The 19,276-nt window shown below is 38.8% G+C and overlaps 2 protein-coding genes across 2 annotated transcripts in view; one reads left to right on the top strand and one right to left on the bottom strand.

Annotated features, from left to right (window-relative positions):
- Nucleotides 1-205: 205 nt before the first annotated feature.
- Nucleotides 206-17,852, bottom strand: TRMT44 (tRNA methyltransferase 44 homolog). The gene is given in 12 exon segments (XM_071556878.1): nucleotides 206-657; nucleotides 2,840-2,956; nucleotides 3,178-3,568; nucleotides 4,177-4,360; nucleotides 4,998-5,104; nucleotides 7,866-7,937; nucleotides 9,239-9,346; nucleotides 12,511-12,579; nucleotides 13,840-14,059; nucleotides 14,881-14,998; nucleotides 17,195-17,364; nucleotides 17,366-17,852. Coding segments are annotated over 12 exon segments (2,019 nt in total). The 5' UTR covers nucleotides 17,596-17,852; the 3' UTR covers nucleotides 206-424.
- Nucleotides 17,399-19,276, top strand: part of ACOX3 (acyl-CoA oxidase 3, pristanoyl) — a 33,776-nt gene continuing 31,898 nt past the window's right edge. The window contains exon 1 of the mRNA XM_071556880.1: nucleotides 17,399-17,686. The gene's annotated coding sequence lies outside the window, so the exon portion shown is untranslated. The remainder of the gene's footprint in view (nucleotides 17,687-19,276) is intronic.

The raw sequence follows: 19,276 nt of genomic DNA, 5'->3' as shown, positions 1-19,276 counted from the left end.
GCCCAGCTCAGGTGATGTGGGTGTGACTGCCAGAATGGCTCCTGGACAGTTGGAGCCTTGAAAATATAGAACAAACTAGCCAATTTTCAGGGTCTGAAAATGCTGTATCATGTACTCTTGATTTGACTGAGGATCATGAAGAGTTTCCTAGGAAATTAAGTTTTTAAATTTTCTACTTATATAAACGCATGCTTGACAAGCCATGACAAATCCAAATGTAGAGACATACTTTACTATACCTTTTCCATAAAAAAATAAAGAATTAGAAATACAGGAGAACTTGTAAATCAACTGCAAAATAAGATGCACAGGAATGCAGAAAATCTCTCCATATTGTACAGATCTTCATGCATTAGAAGTCCTAAAGTCAATCCTAGATTCAGTGATGTACTACACAAGCTGGAATACAAGTGGCAACATTTTATTACTGTATGTGTTTCTTCTTTTTAATTATCTGAGACTGCCTTAGCTCCTCAGTTCCATGAGCATATGGGCAAGATTCAGAAGGCAAAGAACAACCATCAGGATGATGAATGAAGAACCAACACAGACGTGTTTTAAACGCTTCAGCTGAAAGGCGGCGTTTCACTTCAGGTTTAGTTTTACTTGATGGTTTCTCCTTTCTCCAGTCACGAATGTGAACTCTCCCATTTAGAACTATGATGTAAAAACAAACAAAAATGCAGCGGTTAATAGACAACCACAGGAATTATACTGGAGAAAACTGCACAGTGACATTCTGTGAATGAAATAAGTATTCTACGAAATTTGCCTACACATAGGCAAAACCAGAGGAGCCACTTGTACAGAAAGTGCTCAACAAACCAAGACAATACAGACACAGTATAAAGAAGAATTGATTGATTTCCCTGAGAGATGTTTTACTGTGATGTTGAATAGTTTGAGGCACCTTTGTATTGTCTTTGTAGAAGTTTATTTGCTCATTTTAAATACAGCAGAATCATTTGCACTAAAATTCTCTGAATTTAGATTATAAACCCTGACAAAAGAAGTTTCAACCTCAAGAACTGTAATTCTTCCTGTGTTTAAAACTTTAAAACTCTACATTTAAAAGTCTTCTACTAATTTCACTACGCTGTTCACTGACCCAAAAACACTGCACCAAAGAAGAGATAAGTCTAATCCCTGACACGAATCAATAGCAAGTTATCATTGGATAATAAAGATTCAGCACTTTGGTTTTTTTTTAATTAATTTGCTGTGTTAGGACCACAAACTGTGCACACACATGCACAAACACAATTTTGAACCTCTGCTAACTCCTTATATGTGTAAACAAAACAGAATAAAAGAAAGTTAGGAAGGAAGTAAGGAAAAAACAGATGAAAGACAACAATCAAAATGAGGAGTGGAGAATCTGCCACTTCTAAGTTGCCATGTTCTGTTTTCATATTCTGCTTCAATCACACCTTCTCCCTCACACACTTGTAGCTTGGAATAGTTAACCAGTATCATTCTGCATTCTGACAATTGCTATTCAAAAGGTAAAAAGTGAAAGCTGAATATCACACATTCAGGCCTGGATGAATTCATCTCTCCAGGTCTCCTTGTGATACACAGACAGATGTGAACTCATACAAAGCCAGGAGAGAAGTAGACAAGCTTTAAAACCTCTCTCAACAGAGTAAGAAAAATGAGCAGATATAGTGCTATTTATTTATGATCAAGCATAATTTTTCCCTAGAAAATCAATCCTATATTGGACAAGATGCCTTATCAAAAGAAACTGTCATAGATCAGTTACTCTAAGTTCCCTCTGTATGTGTGCACCTGTGTGTGGGCGTGTGTATGGGCCTGTGTGTGTGTGCATCTGTCTTCCATGTTTTAAAAGAAAAACAGTTCAGTAAAGATGACAAAAGAGCTGTTGCCCTGTTCTTTGTCCTCTTGGGCATGTGCAATATCCTTCCAGACCACCTGCTGATAAAAGTCTCTTGCTAGGGTGACATGCTACTGAGGGAAAGCATCACATGGTCTCCACTAAAGCCCTAGGGAGTATCCATGTGATGTATATTACTGAGAAAGATCTGGCCTTAATCCTAGTCTTTCTTCAGAGATAATGTGCAAAGAGCATTCATGCAAATTTAACTGCTTATTCCATGTAGAACCGTTGGGACATAAAGCACTTTGAAATCTGAAGCAGCTTTAATACTGATAAAACTTTGAAAGCAAAGCTACACCTTTATTTCTGCAAAACCTCACACTGTCAAAAAAAAAAAAGAAACAGCAAAACAACTGCACCAACACACCACCACCACACTACACCAGGAAAAAAAAGAAAAACCAAAAACCAACCTGCTAACAACAAATCCAGCCAACCGGAGACTTGCAGCTGGGTTCTTTCTGCCACCCTACCACAGGCTATACAAACACATCAAGCCTCACAGTTACAGGTTCACATGGAGACTGATTTTATTTCATATCAGCATTTACACTGTGGGCCTGGGTAAGGCCAGGCTGTCTCAGTTAAATGCTTCAGTGAACATGCTCTTCATTGGACAGCCCCAAAATCATCAATATTTCATAGGAAAAATAAAATGCTCCAAGTCAAGGAATAGCATCAAATTAGCCACCTTAACAAAAAGGCTGTCTTTTCAGATACTACAGTCGTTCTAGAACATTTTGCTGACAGTTGTCTTACCAATCTCACTCAAAAAGTTTTACTAACAGTATCTCAGAGCAATGGGCACATAAAGAATATTCAGTTTTCCAAAGAGGTACAGTAAGCAGCCACCACCAGAGTAATTTTTCAGTTAAGTTTAGCTGCAAAAAGAGGATATAATTAAATGATTTCACAAAACAAAAACCAAAACACCTGTACCTTCAAATACTTGATGATTGTTCTTGAGTAGTGTCTGCAGGCCTCCATATTCACTCTTTAGCCTTTTCAATGTCTCTTTATTTAAGTGTTCTGCCACTTCTTTCAAGGAAAGGCTTTCTGCAATAAAAAATGGTGTAGACATAAAAAATTACATTTATAAAACCTTAAGACAATTTAACTTACATATAAGGTAATGATTATGAGCAGAATGCAAGAATTATCTACCAGTATTGCAGCAACTTTGTTCTGGCAACATCGTGCACGATATATATATTATAATTTATGGGAAAAAACATGTTCTACCAGCAAAAGATAGTGTATAGAAAAGACAACCTCACCTCCCTGATTCCAAGTATTTGTATTCCCATCCTGCATATTAGAACACGATTTTTGGGGGGATGAATTTAACAGCAAGTTTGCCACATTGAGAACCACATCATCTACAAACTCCCGAGGGAGGGAAGCACAATTTCTGATTTGTTCTACTTTTTCTCTGGGTTGAAATCCAGGCATCCAAGTTGTACCAGCTGTCTCAGTCTCATTTTCAGGAAGTTCTGAGCCTGCTTCTTCACGTACATCATCACAGTGATCCTCATGATTAAATCCAACTTTTCTGTCACACGTGATCACAGCACAGGTCCGACGGTTATTAATAAACTGTGTTATCTGCTTGTCAATCAGAGCAGATTCTGTAGGGGTGTAGGTCCTACTTTTTCCAATAAGGCTTACCTATTTTAGTAGAAAAAAAAGTAAATCACTATTTACACAGAGTCCCATACTCACACACAGCCCTCCAACTGCCTCATGTTTTATGCAGGCTTCTCAGTGCCTGCAGGAGATACCAATAAAAACTCAATGCTCATTAACATCCAAGGGGTTTTTGAATTCCAGCTTTAGAATACTGGTGCCATGGAAGAAATACAGTAAACAAATCAAAATTCATCATGCTATACAATCACAGACCAAAAGTAATGTTCCTCCTACTCTGAGAACATTTCACTTTCAATTTCACTGGACATGAAAAACAGCAAAATTAAGTACAAATATGCAAGACAGGCAGCTAGAAAAATTAAGGCAAAAATATAAGGTTTTCTAAATTTTTCATCCTATATAGTGACATAAGAAAAAATCATGAAATCTTTCATTATTTCTTCTTTTTAGCATTGTACATGACATTACGAACAGAATACTCAAGAAAACAGTATTTTTCATCTCTCTTCAGAGCTTATTATATCAAGTAATGCAGCTGACTATAGTCTGATTTACAATAACAATGAACAACCATATGCTCCAACCATCCAGCATATTAAAAAAAAATATCTAGAGTCCAAAATTACCCTTTTTGTTGATGGAATTCTAAGGCAATCTTCTTCTACATGAAAGCCACATACAAATCCCACTTGGGCAACAAAATCTAGGTATTCTCTGTACTGAGTTTTCTTGCTTTGTCTTCGGCTGTATTTTCCATGGAAATCAAAGAAGCAACATGGCAGCACAAAGTAGCGACATGAATAGGAAGACCTTCAAAGAGGATAAAAAAATGCTGGTAAGTTATTTCAGAAAACACAGAACTTTAACAAATAACGTATCAGATAAAAGCAATAATGGAAATTTTTTTTTACATTCATGCAATATGCAGTTTTTCCCTTCAGCTTCATGTAATACTTATAACTTTCTCTTTCAGTAGATCTATTAGTTTAATCAAAAATACTATTTCACCAAGTATTTGCTGTAGCAAATTATTGTGCTAACTTGGTTTGCAGAACTAAATCTCTAGATAGTGAACTACTGTTGCTGGATGTAAATAGTACAACAGTTCAAGGGAAGATAAAACCATAAGCTTTTATTTACAAAACAAAAAAAACCACAACAAACCCAAAAGATTCGCATATATGACGTTTTTGAACTTCAAAAGCAAAATTAATTCTATGACAAAGTAAATATTACATCTGTGCTTCTCCACAGGAAGAGAAACGATTTGTTAAAATAATCAATTGACACTAAAATAATGAAGTCTTGCATGGACAACAGGTGTAGCAGCAACAGTGACAGTTTTTACTAAGCCTACAGAGGTAGTTATGGGGGATTTGTATGTTTTCTTTTGCTTGTTTGGGGTTTTTTAATTCCTTCCCTCTCATGCCACTCCCTCCACACACACCTAGCTGCAATTACAGGTATCCATGGTGTTAATTCATCTGAATGGTTTCCTATGAGCCAGTCAGTATCTGGAAAGAGATGACTGTCACCTGGCATAATTGTAGATTCCTAAAAAATAAAACAATACCTTAAGTGAATTCTATTACAGTTTTCTTCAAGGCACTTTAGTTTTTAGTACAGCACTATGCAACAGAATAAAACACGAGGTGAGTGAAAACAAGACACCAACAATGTTTTCCTCAATATCAGTTTTTGTCAGAGAAGTAATTTAGCAACCAATACCCACAAAACATTGGTCAGACAAGAAGGGAAATAACAACCCTGATTAAGATATCTGGCACCCTAAATATCTATAAACAAATGGTCTCACACAGCCATTAATCAGAACACATCTTCACTATTATCTTCTCCTCTTTCACAGATGCTTCCCAAATCAAATCCTAACATACAGGACACCACTTTGCACATGTTTTCACACACAATAAACCTAATTCAGCCTACCAATTCCCCCTCTTGACTACATTGCCATTTCATCCCCTTCCAAGTTGTGTCAAGGCCACCTTATGATACATGCTAAACCAGGAGCAAAACCAGGAAACACCAGGTTACAGAAAGGCTTCTTTGACAACCTTTGGAATAGTATTTTGCCTCATGGAAATTTGATATATGTGAATTGAGAAGACAACAGCAAAGTCTTCCCACCACAATACTGACCCACAGAATAGACTCAAGAATATCCTACCCTGACATTCTTAAATGCCAAACACACAACAAAAACCCCCACAAACAAACCGCCTCCAAATAAAACAATTGGGAGGATATTTTATACAGGTTAAATTTCAAAAGTGCCTTTAATGTTTGTGCATATCATAAACATGTTTTCTCACCTTGAACTAAGTTCAACAAAGAAACTACTTAAAGTTATTAATACCATGAATGCTCTTCCCTGAAAACGTGTATCAATCTTAAAAGAATTATTGGGCAGATTTGCATTTCCACAGACTTCAGAAAAAGTGCTGAAAATGATGCCCATACTCTTTTTACACTGAAAATGTATGTTTTATAAGCTCAAAATTCCTATGTATATGCAAAGCAGTACCTGTATAGGAACTAAAAACAAAACAAAAAAAATTCAAACTGCTTAGTAGAGAATTTCAGAAATTTCAGACTATCACAGTTACATTTCAATTCCCCCTTAAGGATAAATATGATGATTATTTTTCCCTTTAAATACTCCATCTCTGGCCATTTTTAGTTATGTATATACATTTCTATATAATGAATGTAACAAATTTCTCTTTGGCAAGTTAATAGATGTTAAACCAAGTCTTTGGCAAATGTTTTCTTAAGATTGATTGAGCTAGTTACTCCTAGTTTACATTTGAGTTCTGATCACTCAATTTAGGCATAGCAGGAATTATCAGTACCATACTGCGCATTTTGACAGTCTCCCAATGATCAAATTTGTATTCCCCATGTCTGACAGCAGCTTGGCAATACAGAGTGACACCTGTTACGTTCATTTATAATGCTCGTTTTGTACTAAATGTCACAGATGGCAATATCCATCCTGCAACTCATGCTTTAAGTAAAGATCAAAACAAGATTAGCTTCAAGGGTAACAACAGCCTGTGAGCAGCTGCTTTCTTCTTCTGTGGCTCCTATGGCTACAGGGGCCTTGCAAAATCATTTCACCTTTCCTCTTCATTGTATAAATCCTTCCAGCATAAATCAGCACTTTCTCCATATGCATATTTTTGATATTTTTATTGTTTCTGCCTGGGCAGAAAAAGGAACATGTAACACAAAAGAAAAGAGAAGATGCTGTTTGGCATGATCAGTTGTGACAATATAGTACAACAGGAAGGAAGGAACACCACAGCTTGCTGTTTTGGATTGTTTCCTTAAGTTTCTCAGTAAGATCTGTTTGCAGACTGCAGCAAAAGAATATGGCAGTTTTGGCAATCTGTACCCAAAATGGCAGGGTAGCAAAGAGGAGGCCACACAACACTGTCAAAGCTTCACCTCCCATCTGTGACAACTGCTGCTCTTTTGCTGATTTAGTGTAAGTTGTCAGCATCCAAAGTTATGACAAATTAAACAAAACTATGAAAAATAACTACAGGTGGGAAATTATTTTACTATATTGGAAGCTGACAATTTTTGAGAGAACATAGTGACAAATTTTAGAGTCTAGAGAACAAGAAATCAGGAACACCTCACCTCCAAAGTGAAACTGTTCATTGGCACCATACTTTAATGAGCATCAGATGAAGAATGCCTGGAATCAATATGAATGTTCCTGTACCCAAATTGTTCCTGTTCTCATAAAAATGCTAATATAGGACTTGAAATATAATCCCACTTTCACACTCGTTTTCCTGTTCATTTTTGAAGGCTATTATTTAGATTGGCTCCTTTGAGATTCAACAACAATTTTGTCGCCAAAACAGCACATAGCACTGGAAGGTCAGAATCACTTTCAAGAAAAAGTCACTCATAATTTTGGATATTATTATCTTTTATGAGCTACAGTGGTGCAAACAAAGCTGCTCAATATTGACCTTCCAGTAAAATCAAAGCTTGTTTCACAGTGTGCATGCAGAAAGAAATCATGTTAGTCTTCTTGGATGAAAAATAAGCAAGTTGCAAATATGCAAGTGTACAACACAGCATTGCTTTCGTAATTCCCTTTACAACCTACTTTACAGACCCGCTGTATGTGGATGGCATCATACCAATCCATTGGGTCACTTTAGACAACTGTCTGCAACCCAATGTGCTTAATTACATTTGAAATACAACCTGAAGCAATGAACAAAAGAGTAAACTTACAGAACCGTAAGACAGACATACATTTGCACAATACCTCTAAATGAGTTTCTGGTCCATACATGTCCCATATTTTTCTTCTCCTCACATCAATTCCTCTGCCTGAATGCTGAAATATTTGAACAACAAAAAGCGTCATTTTAAGTACTACTTTTAGCAGAAACTCAAACAGGCTCGCTAAAGATATCTTTTAACATTTATTATTTAATTCATGAAGAAATTTAAGACACAATGCAACACATCTTCATTATTTCAGGCAGAAGCTTTTAATCCCTTGGAACACTTTTAATCCCTTGGAAACCTTAAGAATATATCTGGTTAAAAATTTTACCTGAGCACGTCTACTGAGACTGCTCTTGAAAAGCTGTATCTCTACAAAGGTAAAAGCAGAGGTATTGTTTTTGTTTGTTTTTAAAATATCATAACCTTTCATAAGGTGAGTAGCTCCCACAGGGCTCAGAGACAAGTGCTACTCTAAGCAGTCCTTAGTGGAGAACCACATTTCAAGAAATGAAGAATGTGTAAGTATTTGAACTTCAAGAATCTTGTGCAAAACTAAACAACATCAAATTCTAAAAAAAGTCTCAAAAACTCACATGCATTTTTTTTTTGACAGTCAATGTTTGTCAGCACTCCAGCAGTGATAACCTAAAGATGAATGAAAAAAATGCCTACAGGCAAAATAGCATCCTGTATTTGACAAAATTTTTCTGGCCACACAAGAACAGAAAGCTTGTATTAAGAGAACCTGGAACACTTCTTTTCCCTCCAAATGACATCTATCGATCTAATAGAAGATACTACTTTCCTCTACAAATTTTACCTCATCTTCCAAAAGTGGAAAATGCAATTTCCTGAAACAGACAGACACAACTTAACTGGGTTTGATTTAGTCTCACTTTGTTGTTGTTTCAAGAAACTGAATTATGCTGTTGCCCCATTTTCGCTCCCAAAAGCACAGTATGTTCTTAGGCATATTCAATTAACAAATCTCGGGATTGTTTTTAAAGACATAAAAAACATTTTCAGAACACCACAAGTAGAATTCAATTTGGATAAAAATAAGTTCATGAACACCATCTTGTGAGAGAGAATCTCTGTGTCAAGATTCCACATTCCTTTTTGCTTTTTCTACAGCAGAACTAAATTACACCATTATTTTTAATTTCCCCCCTTAGTTTCTTACCTCAGAAAAAATAGCCTTGAATTGAAATGAAATGATAAATAAATGAAGACAGATAAATAAAATGAAGGTTTCTAAAGCTCTGCTAGGATTTTCTCTTGGTAACTAGTGACAAAATCCTGTTTTAGTGTATTTTGGCTGTCTGCATGCCAAATAAAAGGAAAACATAACAAGAACATTTAGTATCTCGAGCCTTTAATCATTATTTTAAAAAGCATTCTACTTACCCCTTCATTGTTTAGAATATGAACGAGTAGACCATTTCCACATCCAAGATCTACAAATGACTGTTTCTTGGTCAATCCTTTTTCCTTTCTCTCCTCTTCCCAAAGAATCTAAGACAAGAAAACATTTTAGACTTCTGCTCTCAAGTTTCCCTGTAAGAAAGCAGCAAAGGTTATTGGAAATGAAAGGAGAATGCTGGTAATGCAGAGGTGACAGAAAATATTCACTGATAAAATAACTTTAGGGGAAAAAAGAATCAAAACCAAAACACACTAAAACTGTTTATGGAGAGAGGAAAGGATTATGTTGCAAAATATCAATCAGTTTCTAACCGCTGGGTGCAGCATTCACTCCATTCTGAGTCACTGGCAGTTGAAATTTAATCAGGGCTATACAACTCTGGGCTAGAATGAGCATAAATGTAAAATAAGTTGCTAAAACAATGAGTGCAAGTGAAGAACAGTGGAAAACAAAGCAAGTATTAAGTAAACTTCAACAGTGTCTCTGCAAGTAACACCAGAAAGGCATTTATAGCCACTCTATTAAAGAAAGAATTGATGGCAGAGCTGAAAATAAACCCAAAAGTGTTCTTTGTAATCAGTTGTTGATATACTGGCCCATGTAACATCCTTTTCTACTGAAAAAAGCGTTACCCAAGAAGTCAGCTGCCCCAAACTCTATATCAGTAAAAGAACACCAAAGCTCTCAGCCAAATTCTAGTCCCTGCTCCATATATAGGTAGCTACCTTTACATAGGTATGTAATTCATAATTAATAATTGGATGTTTCTCTGCAGAACATGGGTTAATCTCTACCCCTGTCAAACTTTTTCCTTCAATGAGGAGTTACAGAGCACACATTCATCAATTCTGTACTCTCGTTATTCACTATGACTAACAAAAATCTTCAAAAACATTTAACCATGAAAATTAATATTTGTAACATTGTCACTTGTGAATATATCAGTTTTGCTAGAGCGAAAAAGCTGAAGACAATCCATGAGATTATCCGGCTATGTTTATGTTTTTAAATTTACCAATCATTGACTTTGGCACTTCAGGCAGTATCCCAGAAACCCCTAATCATCTCCTACACAAATCATACCTATCCTCCAATTCTTGCAGTTTTTCACAATACAAACCAAGCAGCTACTGCTTTGGTCATGCCCTACACAGCAGGTGACCTTAATAGGATTGCAGAGTAAAATCAGGTCACATGTAGATGCCATAAATCCATAACAACTTAATACTGGACCTCCTCTCTCTTAACCAGCTGTTTAATATACTTCTAGAATCACAGAATTGGAAAAGACCTCCGAGATCGAGTCCAACCCTTGGTCCAACTCTAGTCCATTTACCAGATCATGGCACTCAGCGCCACGGCCAATCTCAGTTTAAAAACCTCCAGGGATGGTGAATCCACCACCTCTCTGGGCAGCCCATTCCAATGCCTGATTACTCTCTCTGGAAAGAATTTTTTTCTGATATCCAACTTAAATTTCCCCTCGCAGAGCTTAAGCCTGTGCCCCCTTGTCCTATTGCTGAGTGTCTGGGAGAAAAGACCAACCCCCACCTAGCTAGAAATTCCCTTCAGGTAGTTCTAGACAGTGATGAGGTCACCTCTGAGCCTCCTCTTCTCCAGGCTAAACAACCCCAGCTCCCTCAGCCTCTCCCTATAGGACCTATGCTCCAGTCCCTTCACCAGCCTTGTAGCTCTTCTCTGGACCCGCTCCAGCACCTCAATATCCTTTCTGAACTGAGGGGCCCAGAACTGAACACAGTACTCAAGGTGTGGCCTCACCAATGCAGAGTACAGGGGAAGGGTCACTTCCCTGGTCCTGCTGGCCACGCTATTTTTGATACAGGACAGGATCCCATTGGCCTTCTTGGCCACCTGGGCACACTGTTGACTCATGTTGAGCTTCCTGTCAATTAGTACTCCAAGGTCCCTTTCTGCCTGGCTGCTCTCCAGCCACTCTGTGTCCAGCCTGTAGCGCTGCAGGGGGTTGTTGTGGCCAAAGTGCAGGACCCGGCACTTGGCCTTGTTGAACTTCATCCCATTGGAATCAGCCCATCTCTCAAGTCTATCCAGATCCCTCTGCAGAGCCCTCCTGCCTTCCAGCAGGTCAACACTCCCTCCCAACTTGGTGTCATCAGCAAATTTGCTGATGATGGACTCAATCCCCTCATCTAAATCATCAATAAAGATGTTAAACAGGACTGGACCCAACACAGACCCCTGGGGAACACGACTAGTGACGGGCCGCCAGCTGGATGCAGCTCCATTCACCAGTTATTCTAACTTATTCTGTAACATCATACAGATACTTGAACCTTTTGCAAGGAGTTTAGGTTATTAATACCTTCACAGTTTAAGTTTTCACTTACAGAAGCTGTATATTGGATGACTTTAATAACTTTTTGAAAGCTACTGCTACATCAGCTAAGACATATTATTACTGTAAATCAACATTCATGTGCATAAAAATGCCATTGCTACAGAATTTTCTTGTGGCTACAACTAAATTCCTAATTGCCAACATCTAATATGAACACAGTGGTAAAAATGGTAAAGATGAGTCTATTACATAGCTCTTTCCACAAGCCAGTATCTAAGGTTCTAAGGGATTAAACAGTCAATTATCAAAATAAATTAGTCTTTAGCAAGTTCAGTAAATGAGGTAACTTACTTGAAAATACTGATTCAGATAAGACACCAGAGGTATAATTCAAAATAGACAAACTCTTACCACACTCTGGATGGCAGTCAAAAATATTTATGTGCCTACATAGTGGCACATATTAATACTTTTTAAAAAACCTGAAATTTCTAGTGACTGGAGGCATAAGAATTTTCATAGAATCTAAGTATGTAGGTGTCTTAGAAAACTGCACTAAGCATTGCTAGCATCTACAGCTGGCCTTATTATATTTAAAGATGGGATTTGAGCTGAAATTTTATCAGGGAAAGGCACAGCAGTGATGAACATTTAGCATTAAATTAACAAGTGATAGAAAAACATACAGAACAATCACTCCTGATCTCCACTTGCTCCTTCTAACCACTTCTACATCAGTGCTTTCCCCTTTATCACTTAGAATTAAATACATCTTGTCTGTGTAGATCATCAGTTTCCTGTGACAGAAGACTGCAAATCTCCATCATATCTTTACAAAGAAGTTCTTGTTTCCTTCTGAAATGATTTTCTTTAGAGAAGTTCTATTATCAGGAAATAGAAGCTTATAGAATATTATTAGGCAAAGCAGTTCCCTACCAGCAAGTAAGTGGCAATGGCAACATCTTCATAAACAAACTTCTCAGGATCTGTCACTTCAGGCCACACCTTGAGGAAAAATAAATAGAGAAAAAAAAGAAAAATTTATTTTCTTCATCATTGGAAATAACTTCAGAAAGTACTCAGTTACAGCAATCTGGATACCCATCCACTTCAACAGGTTTTTGCACCTCACAAATTTTGCATTTTAACCCCATTAAAAATGTACAAAAAATATAAATAAAGACTGTTTCATTTTGTGAGTCACGCAAAAGAATGATGGTGTAAAGTATGTCTGCTTTTATCCAAACAATAAAGTTTCCAAGAACATTAGGGCTCCATATGTGCAGGTCACAAATAAACTGCTGCATCTGTTCTGTAAGAGACAGTGTATCTTTTGCTTAACTCGCTCAGAAGAAAAAGGCTTATATTATTCCTGTGCAACATTGGAAACATGAATATTTGTAGATTTCTTTTCACAAGGTAACAGAATTATCCTGGCACAACAGAACATGAAGAACCAAAATCTTTAATAAGAAGTCATCAAGTGCAAATATTATCCCTAAGGATTATTTTCTAAATGAGGAATTGAAAGAAAGACTAAAATGCTCAACTCTGCACTAGTTCTGCTGCAGACTTAAAGACTGAAGCACTGCCTAATCCAGAAGACCAATTCTCCTCTCATGTATATCCTTCTGTTAGTACAGAAATATCAACAGCAAAACCTTTCAACATTTTCACAATATGTTTTACAAAAGTATTTACTAATATTTTTGCTTGCAGCTAGAACCTGGTTTGTAACACCACAGATATGACTTCATACAGCACTTAAGGTTATCTCTGTCACCCTCCAAGATCCCCTGGATAAAAAAAAAAATTACAACACTGCTCCTTTAACTCAAACATATATTATGATAGCACCCAAATTCCATAAGAGCAATACTTGCTAACCAATGCTGATTCCAGAGTCTTTCAGGTCTTGCAGAAGTGCTTTATTTGTGTCTTCTGATGTGGATGACTTAATATTTATTCCACTGAACTACTGCTTACCTTTTGTAACAGGAGATACATTCTCAAAGATGCCTAACTCCTCCAAAAATATATTGTGAATTTATCTCTAAATCTTGCTTTTCCAACTAAGTTCTTCCAAATACTGATTTCTTTCTCCACATACAACAAAAAAATCCCAGCACATGAAACCAAAAAACATACATTTCAATTTAATTGTTTCTTTTATTAAAAATGAAAATTCAGTGAAAGAAGCAGCTTCACTAAACAATGAAAAATGTTATGAAAAGACACTATTACTGTATTTATTGCTAAATTTACCTTTACCATTTCTTTGTATTTTTCTTTGAGGTCTTGATACACCTTGCTGTATTTTGCTACAGAAATGAGTGAGAGTGTACTTTTAAACTCACTGGGCTTTTGCTCCACAGACCATTTAGCCAGTTTGGACAAAAGTTCATTTCCAAGCCATGCTAGTTTGGGGTATGCAATTCCATCTGAAAACCAATCTTCTGGAAAGGGAGCTACAACAGACACAGACCTTTAAAACAAACAAATAAACATTTTTTAATAAATACAGTGTATTTCATTATTTCAGCTACCTCAGAGAGAAAAAATGATTAAGTGGAGAAAATCAGCAGATCAAACAGAGATATAAAACCAGACTAGAGAATAAGGAAATGTGAATATACAAAACCAAAAGGAAAATAAAACAATGAAGTTTTTGAATAATGGAACAGTCTCCCCTGAATTTTGTTAGGTTATTATGTGTCAATTCAAACACTGTACATGACAGTCTATGCCACATTTAACACACTGAATGAAGACTCGCATATGATGAATAAGCAGATTTAACAAGATACCCAAACATTAAGTAGCAAGTCAATTTATGAAATTCATGAAAAAAACACCCGAGAAAATTCAGAAGAAAAATTTATCTGTCTTCTCTAACTTTATCCAGATATCATTAGAGCTACATCCTCAGATGCTCCAGACCAAACTGCAATGGTTGCATTTCAGTGAATGAAACTTAGCGGGTTCACAGCAACACCACTTTGACCCTTAAACCGAGTAAAACCCCCAAAACCCGACCTTTTTCACAGACATAGTTCCTCGTGATCAGAATTGACATATTTTTTCAGACCACACAGATGTACAGTCAATGTGTACATTTAAAGTTGAAATAGCTTTGTGTTATCCTGGGTTTTGTAGATGTTTCTTTTTACAGAGCACTATGCACTCAGATCACAACACTACTGTAATTTACTAACCAAGCAGGAAATTATACAAACCAGTATTAAACTACCTTGTGACTCTTGCAATAACTCACTGTTTGCTTCCTCTTTCACTCCAAGCACTTACCACTCCTCATCTTTTATGTGTGTAAGTTGAATTTGATAAATATTGCACTTTTTAAGCAGGTATCTTCCTTCTGTGTTTTCCTCCAAAGGCAGAAAGGTCACAGTTCCATTGTAAACATCTGAAAAGATAAACAAACAGAAGTATATTATTCCATCCTGCTAAGCACCAGAACAAACTTTTGTCTCCTTGCTATGCTAACTGCAGACCAGTGAGATTTAGGACAACACAGGAAGAACAACAATGCTAAGAACAAATCTGTTTATCAATGTGCCTGACATCCAAAAGTACTGGGATGGTTTGAATTCTCAATGTTTAGCATTCTCTTGCATGATATCTAAGGCTATCTGGTAAGAGTATTCATTTTATTTAAACCTAACTATTTTAATAATGTAAAAGGTAGACAGTGAGATTTTTCTGGCACAAAACTGCTGCTTTCTCATATCCCACAGTAAATCCAGAGCCCTGAGAAACACATTCCAGATAAACAGAGACTTACATACCACTCCAGTATTAGATAAACAATAGGTGCAATATTAGAAAGTAATCAATAATATTATAAATATCTGTCAGTTTTGCCAAGTTCAGACACAAGATCTATTGCATGACTATAATTAAGTATAACTGCATTTCCCTTTTGGCATCATGCAGTTTTCCCAGTTTGACTTCCTAGACTAAGCATTGTGAAAAAACACATTATTTATTCCTAAATTTGTAACTCATAACGCTGAAGGGAGACTCCCTGGGAAGAACTGCTTTTAGGTTAGGTTCATGTATGATGTTGCTACTGTGTTTTGCTCAGCAACCACATGACTGATGTTAACAGTGCCCATCACCTGTGGAACAAAATGGTTATGGCCAGTGATGGATTCCAAACACTGGAGATTTTGGCAGAGTGAATCCTAAAAGCATTCATTATATTCCATGTGTCTTACCACGTGTATGCACTATTATCTTATCAACTATTTGCAAAAATCCTTTTAGCTATTGTTTACCCATGGTGATTTGTTCAGTGTAACTTATAAAGTTCTCAGTTTTGAAAATAGTTTTTCAAGTACTATTAAAATAAACATTCTGGGAACTACAAATGATATATTGGTTACATAATCAACTTTCAGTGGACTCCAGAATTTTCTGAGACAACAAAGAATAATTAGCAACAGAGGAAACATTAATTCTTGCTATCATGTCCCATCTTTAGTAATCCCATCCTCGACACTTGTTTTATTTTAAGCATATTAATTAAAAAAAATTATTCTCCTCGGCTTTTTCTTACACACAGATTCCCCAGGAATATCTTAACATCAAAAGAAAAAAATAAATTAAAACTTCAACACAGACTTTTTTTTAATTTACCAATTTAAGGCAGTAGATTAAGAATCACAGGCCACAAGAGCATCCAAAGTCAGCTGCCCTCAAAAACGACCATAGCTCTTCCTGAATTGTGAATTTAATTGTTTCTGGAATTCTGATTATTTCAAAACATTACTACTAGAATTTAAAGCATATCAACACTTTTTTTCAAAATTTATCTTAAAAGAGGTGGCAAACTCTATCCTGTAAAACTTTATTTACATTAGTAGGATTTACTACAGCATAGTACCATCATATAATGCAAAACGAAACGAAAAACAAAGAAAAAAACACCAACAAGTCCAGCTTCATTTTTAAGCAATACTAAACAATAACGAAGTCCATACAAACAGTTCTACCTGGCCAGACAGGTGCCACAGCTGCCTTCTCTTATCAGTAATCGCATTTTCATTTCCTTTGTTACTTTCTCATTGTAACCCCCCGTTTTGCTTTCCTGATTAGTTTTGAAACCGTTTGCTTGGAGCCGTGAATAGGTCTGCGCTACAAGCAGCGGGTGCGGGGGCCGCTTGGTCAGCACAGGAGCTTCCGACCCTGATAATCACGCATTTAACCCCTGATAATGTGCATTTCTGCCTCTTCCCAGTGTTACAACTAAAGACACAAATAAAAGATAGATCAAAACAAAGCGGTATTTATCCCATCCGCCGGACAACTTGTGACGGGACAGGTGAGGCACAGCCGCTGGCACCCCGCGCTTCGGGCTCTGCCACGGGATGTTTAGGTTGGATATCAGGAAGAAGTTCCTTACAAGAGAGAGTGGTCAGGTATCGGAATGGCCTGCCCAGAGAGGTGGTGGACTCACCATCCCTGGAGGTTTTTAAGATGAGACTGGATGTGGCGCTTAGTGCCATGATCTAGTTATCAAAGCGGGGTTGGATCAAGGGTTGGACTTGATGATCTCGGAGGTCTCTTCCAACCCAGCTGATTCTATGATCGCGCTCACCTTGTAGCACCAGCTCCGTGGCGGCGGGGCCGGGCTGGCGCCCCCGGGGCAGCAGCGTCCTCAGCACGGCTCGGAGCTCGCTCGGCCCGCCCCAGGGCCTGAGGGGCGGTAAAGGCAGCGGCAGCGACAGCTGCCCCCGCACCTCCCTCCACAGCCGGCCCAGCTCCGCGGCCCCCCCCTCGCCCATCCCGCTCCGTGCCTCCCCCAGAGGCGGCGGGGGCTGGAGGTGCCTCCCCGCCCTCCCCGAGCGGTACCATCCCCTCCGCCTGCACGGCGGCACCGCACAGCCGCCTGTTGGCCACCTGCGGCTTCTCCAGCCACACGCGCACGGCCGCCCAGAAGCCGTGGGGCAGCGCAGCGCCGCCCGCATCCCGCACCGCCGCCGTCCCAGCCGGGCCCATCGGCGCCCGTCGCCACCGCCGCGGAGTAGAAGGCGGAGCGCGTCGCAGGCTGTTACCGTCAGCTCCCGAGGCGGAGACGCGGCGACCGCAGGTACGTACGGCCCGAGCTGCGGGAGGAGCGCTGCGGTGCCGCGGCTGGAAACACGCGGAGCCCTCAGATGCCGGCAGCGATTGAGCCTGACGGGTCGTGACCGTGTTTGTAGCTCTGTTTGGGGAGGGGCTGTGTGGTTGTGACAGCTGCCGGGGACCGGACTCCAGACCCACAGTGCTGGCTGACACCGGGCAGTGCGGCCCGACAGGGAAACCTCTCGGTGCACTTTCTGTCGCAAGTAGCAGCAGTTTATGTAGTCTGCTTTTGCTTCCTGTGAGCAGGAGCGAGGCCCTGCGGTGAGTTCAGGCAGTGCAAGTAGCGGGTGTGCAATGCACCCCTAAAGGGCTCCCGCAGAAGGGGTTCATGCTCTGCCTTTGCCCTCCCCGGGCTTGTCTTTTTGAGCTTACTCGGAAATGTAGAGCCGCTAGAAAATGAAACAAAACACTGCCGATGTCATCTCACAGAATAAGGGTACAGTGCCCTTATTCGTGGCGACTACCAGGTGTCGGGGCTGTGTCATTGTTACACAAGGTCACTGACAATAGTACCCTGCGTACTGACATTTCCCCCATGAGTTGTGACCCGCTGTTGTGCGGTCATGGGTTTGAATCACTAGCAGGAGCACTTCTCACAGGAAAAGGTTTCCAACTCTGCATGTCACAATGAAACTGCAGCAGTTCTTGTCAAATTGAAGCTTCATACACGTTTGAAAATACAAGACTGAAATTAACACCGAGGTTATTGTTCAGGGCACTCCTTTGTTACTTTCTTATTGTAACCCCCTGTTTAGCTTTCCCAATTAGTTTTGAAACTATTTGCTTGAAGTCGGATTTAAGTACAGAATCCTTTCTTTATTAATGCTTAGGTTTTCTCATTTGGGCAATCTCACTGATATGCAATGTAAATAAAGTTAGATGCAATAGCTGCAGTATTTCAATGTAATTTTTTTCTCTGTTATGAATCAGAACCCTTGAACTTCTGCCTGATTTACCCATTTTCTAGTTAGAAGTGTAATATCTATTTATTTGGCTGCAGATTGAAACACACTTTCTCAATGTCTTTTTTTCCCCTCTCATTTTTTTCCAAACCTGTTCTGTACTAGAACTGCGCCTTCCTAGAACTTATTTGGAAGTCACTTGCAGACATACTGTTGCATACAGTTCTCTTGTGCTGTGTTTGTACTGTCCACAACTAGAGGATGTCCTCCATAAAAGGATTAGGTTGAAAGAAAGGAAATGTAACAAAGAGATATATCAAGATGATGAGGCGGAAAAATGTGATGGAAAAGGCAGATAGCTGAAGTAGTAGTTTCTGTACTTTATTTAATGTTCAAAGTCCATATGGAGCCCTTGGCCAGCCCAGAGCCCAGATGTCCTAACTACGCCTTTGAATTGCTTTCCAGCCAGGCCCTTTGTTAAAACGTGGCCAGTTCTGCTCCCCTGCCCGATGATTTTTGCACCTTACAAGTATAGCAGAGATCTCTGCCATCTGCGTGGTGGCAGGAATTCCTGGGTGTGCTGTGAGCAGCAGAGGGCTCTCTGATACCAGCTTCGGGAAGCAGCAGAGGCATCAGTCTTTACTCCTTTGGGC

Source organism: Pithys albifrons, chromosome 5, assembly GCF_047495875.1.
Source record: "Pithys albifrons albifrons isolate INPA30051 chromosome 5, PitAlb_v1, whole genome shotgun sequence".
Taxonomy (NCBI): domain Eukaryota; kingdom Metazoa; phylum Chordata; class Aves; order Passeriformes; family Thamnophilidae; genus Pithys; species Pithys albifrons.
Note: the sequence above shows the minus strand (reverse complement) of the source record. Positions and strands in the feature narration are given on the sequence as shown.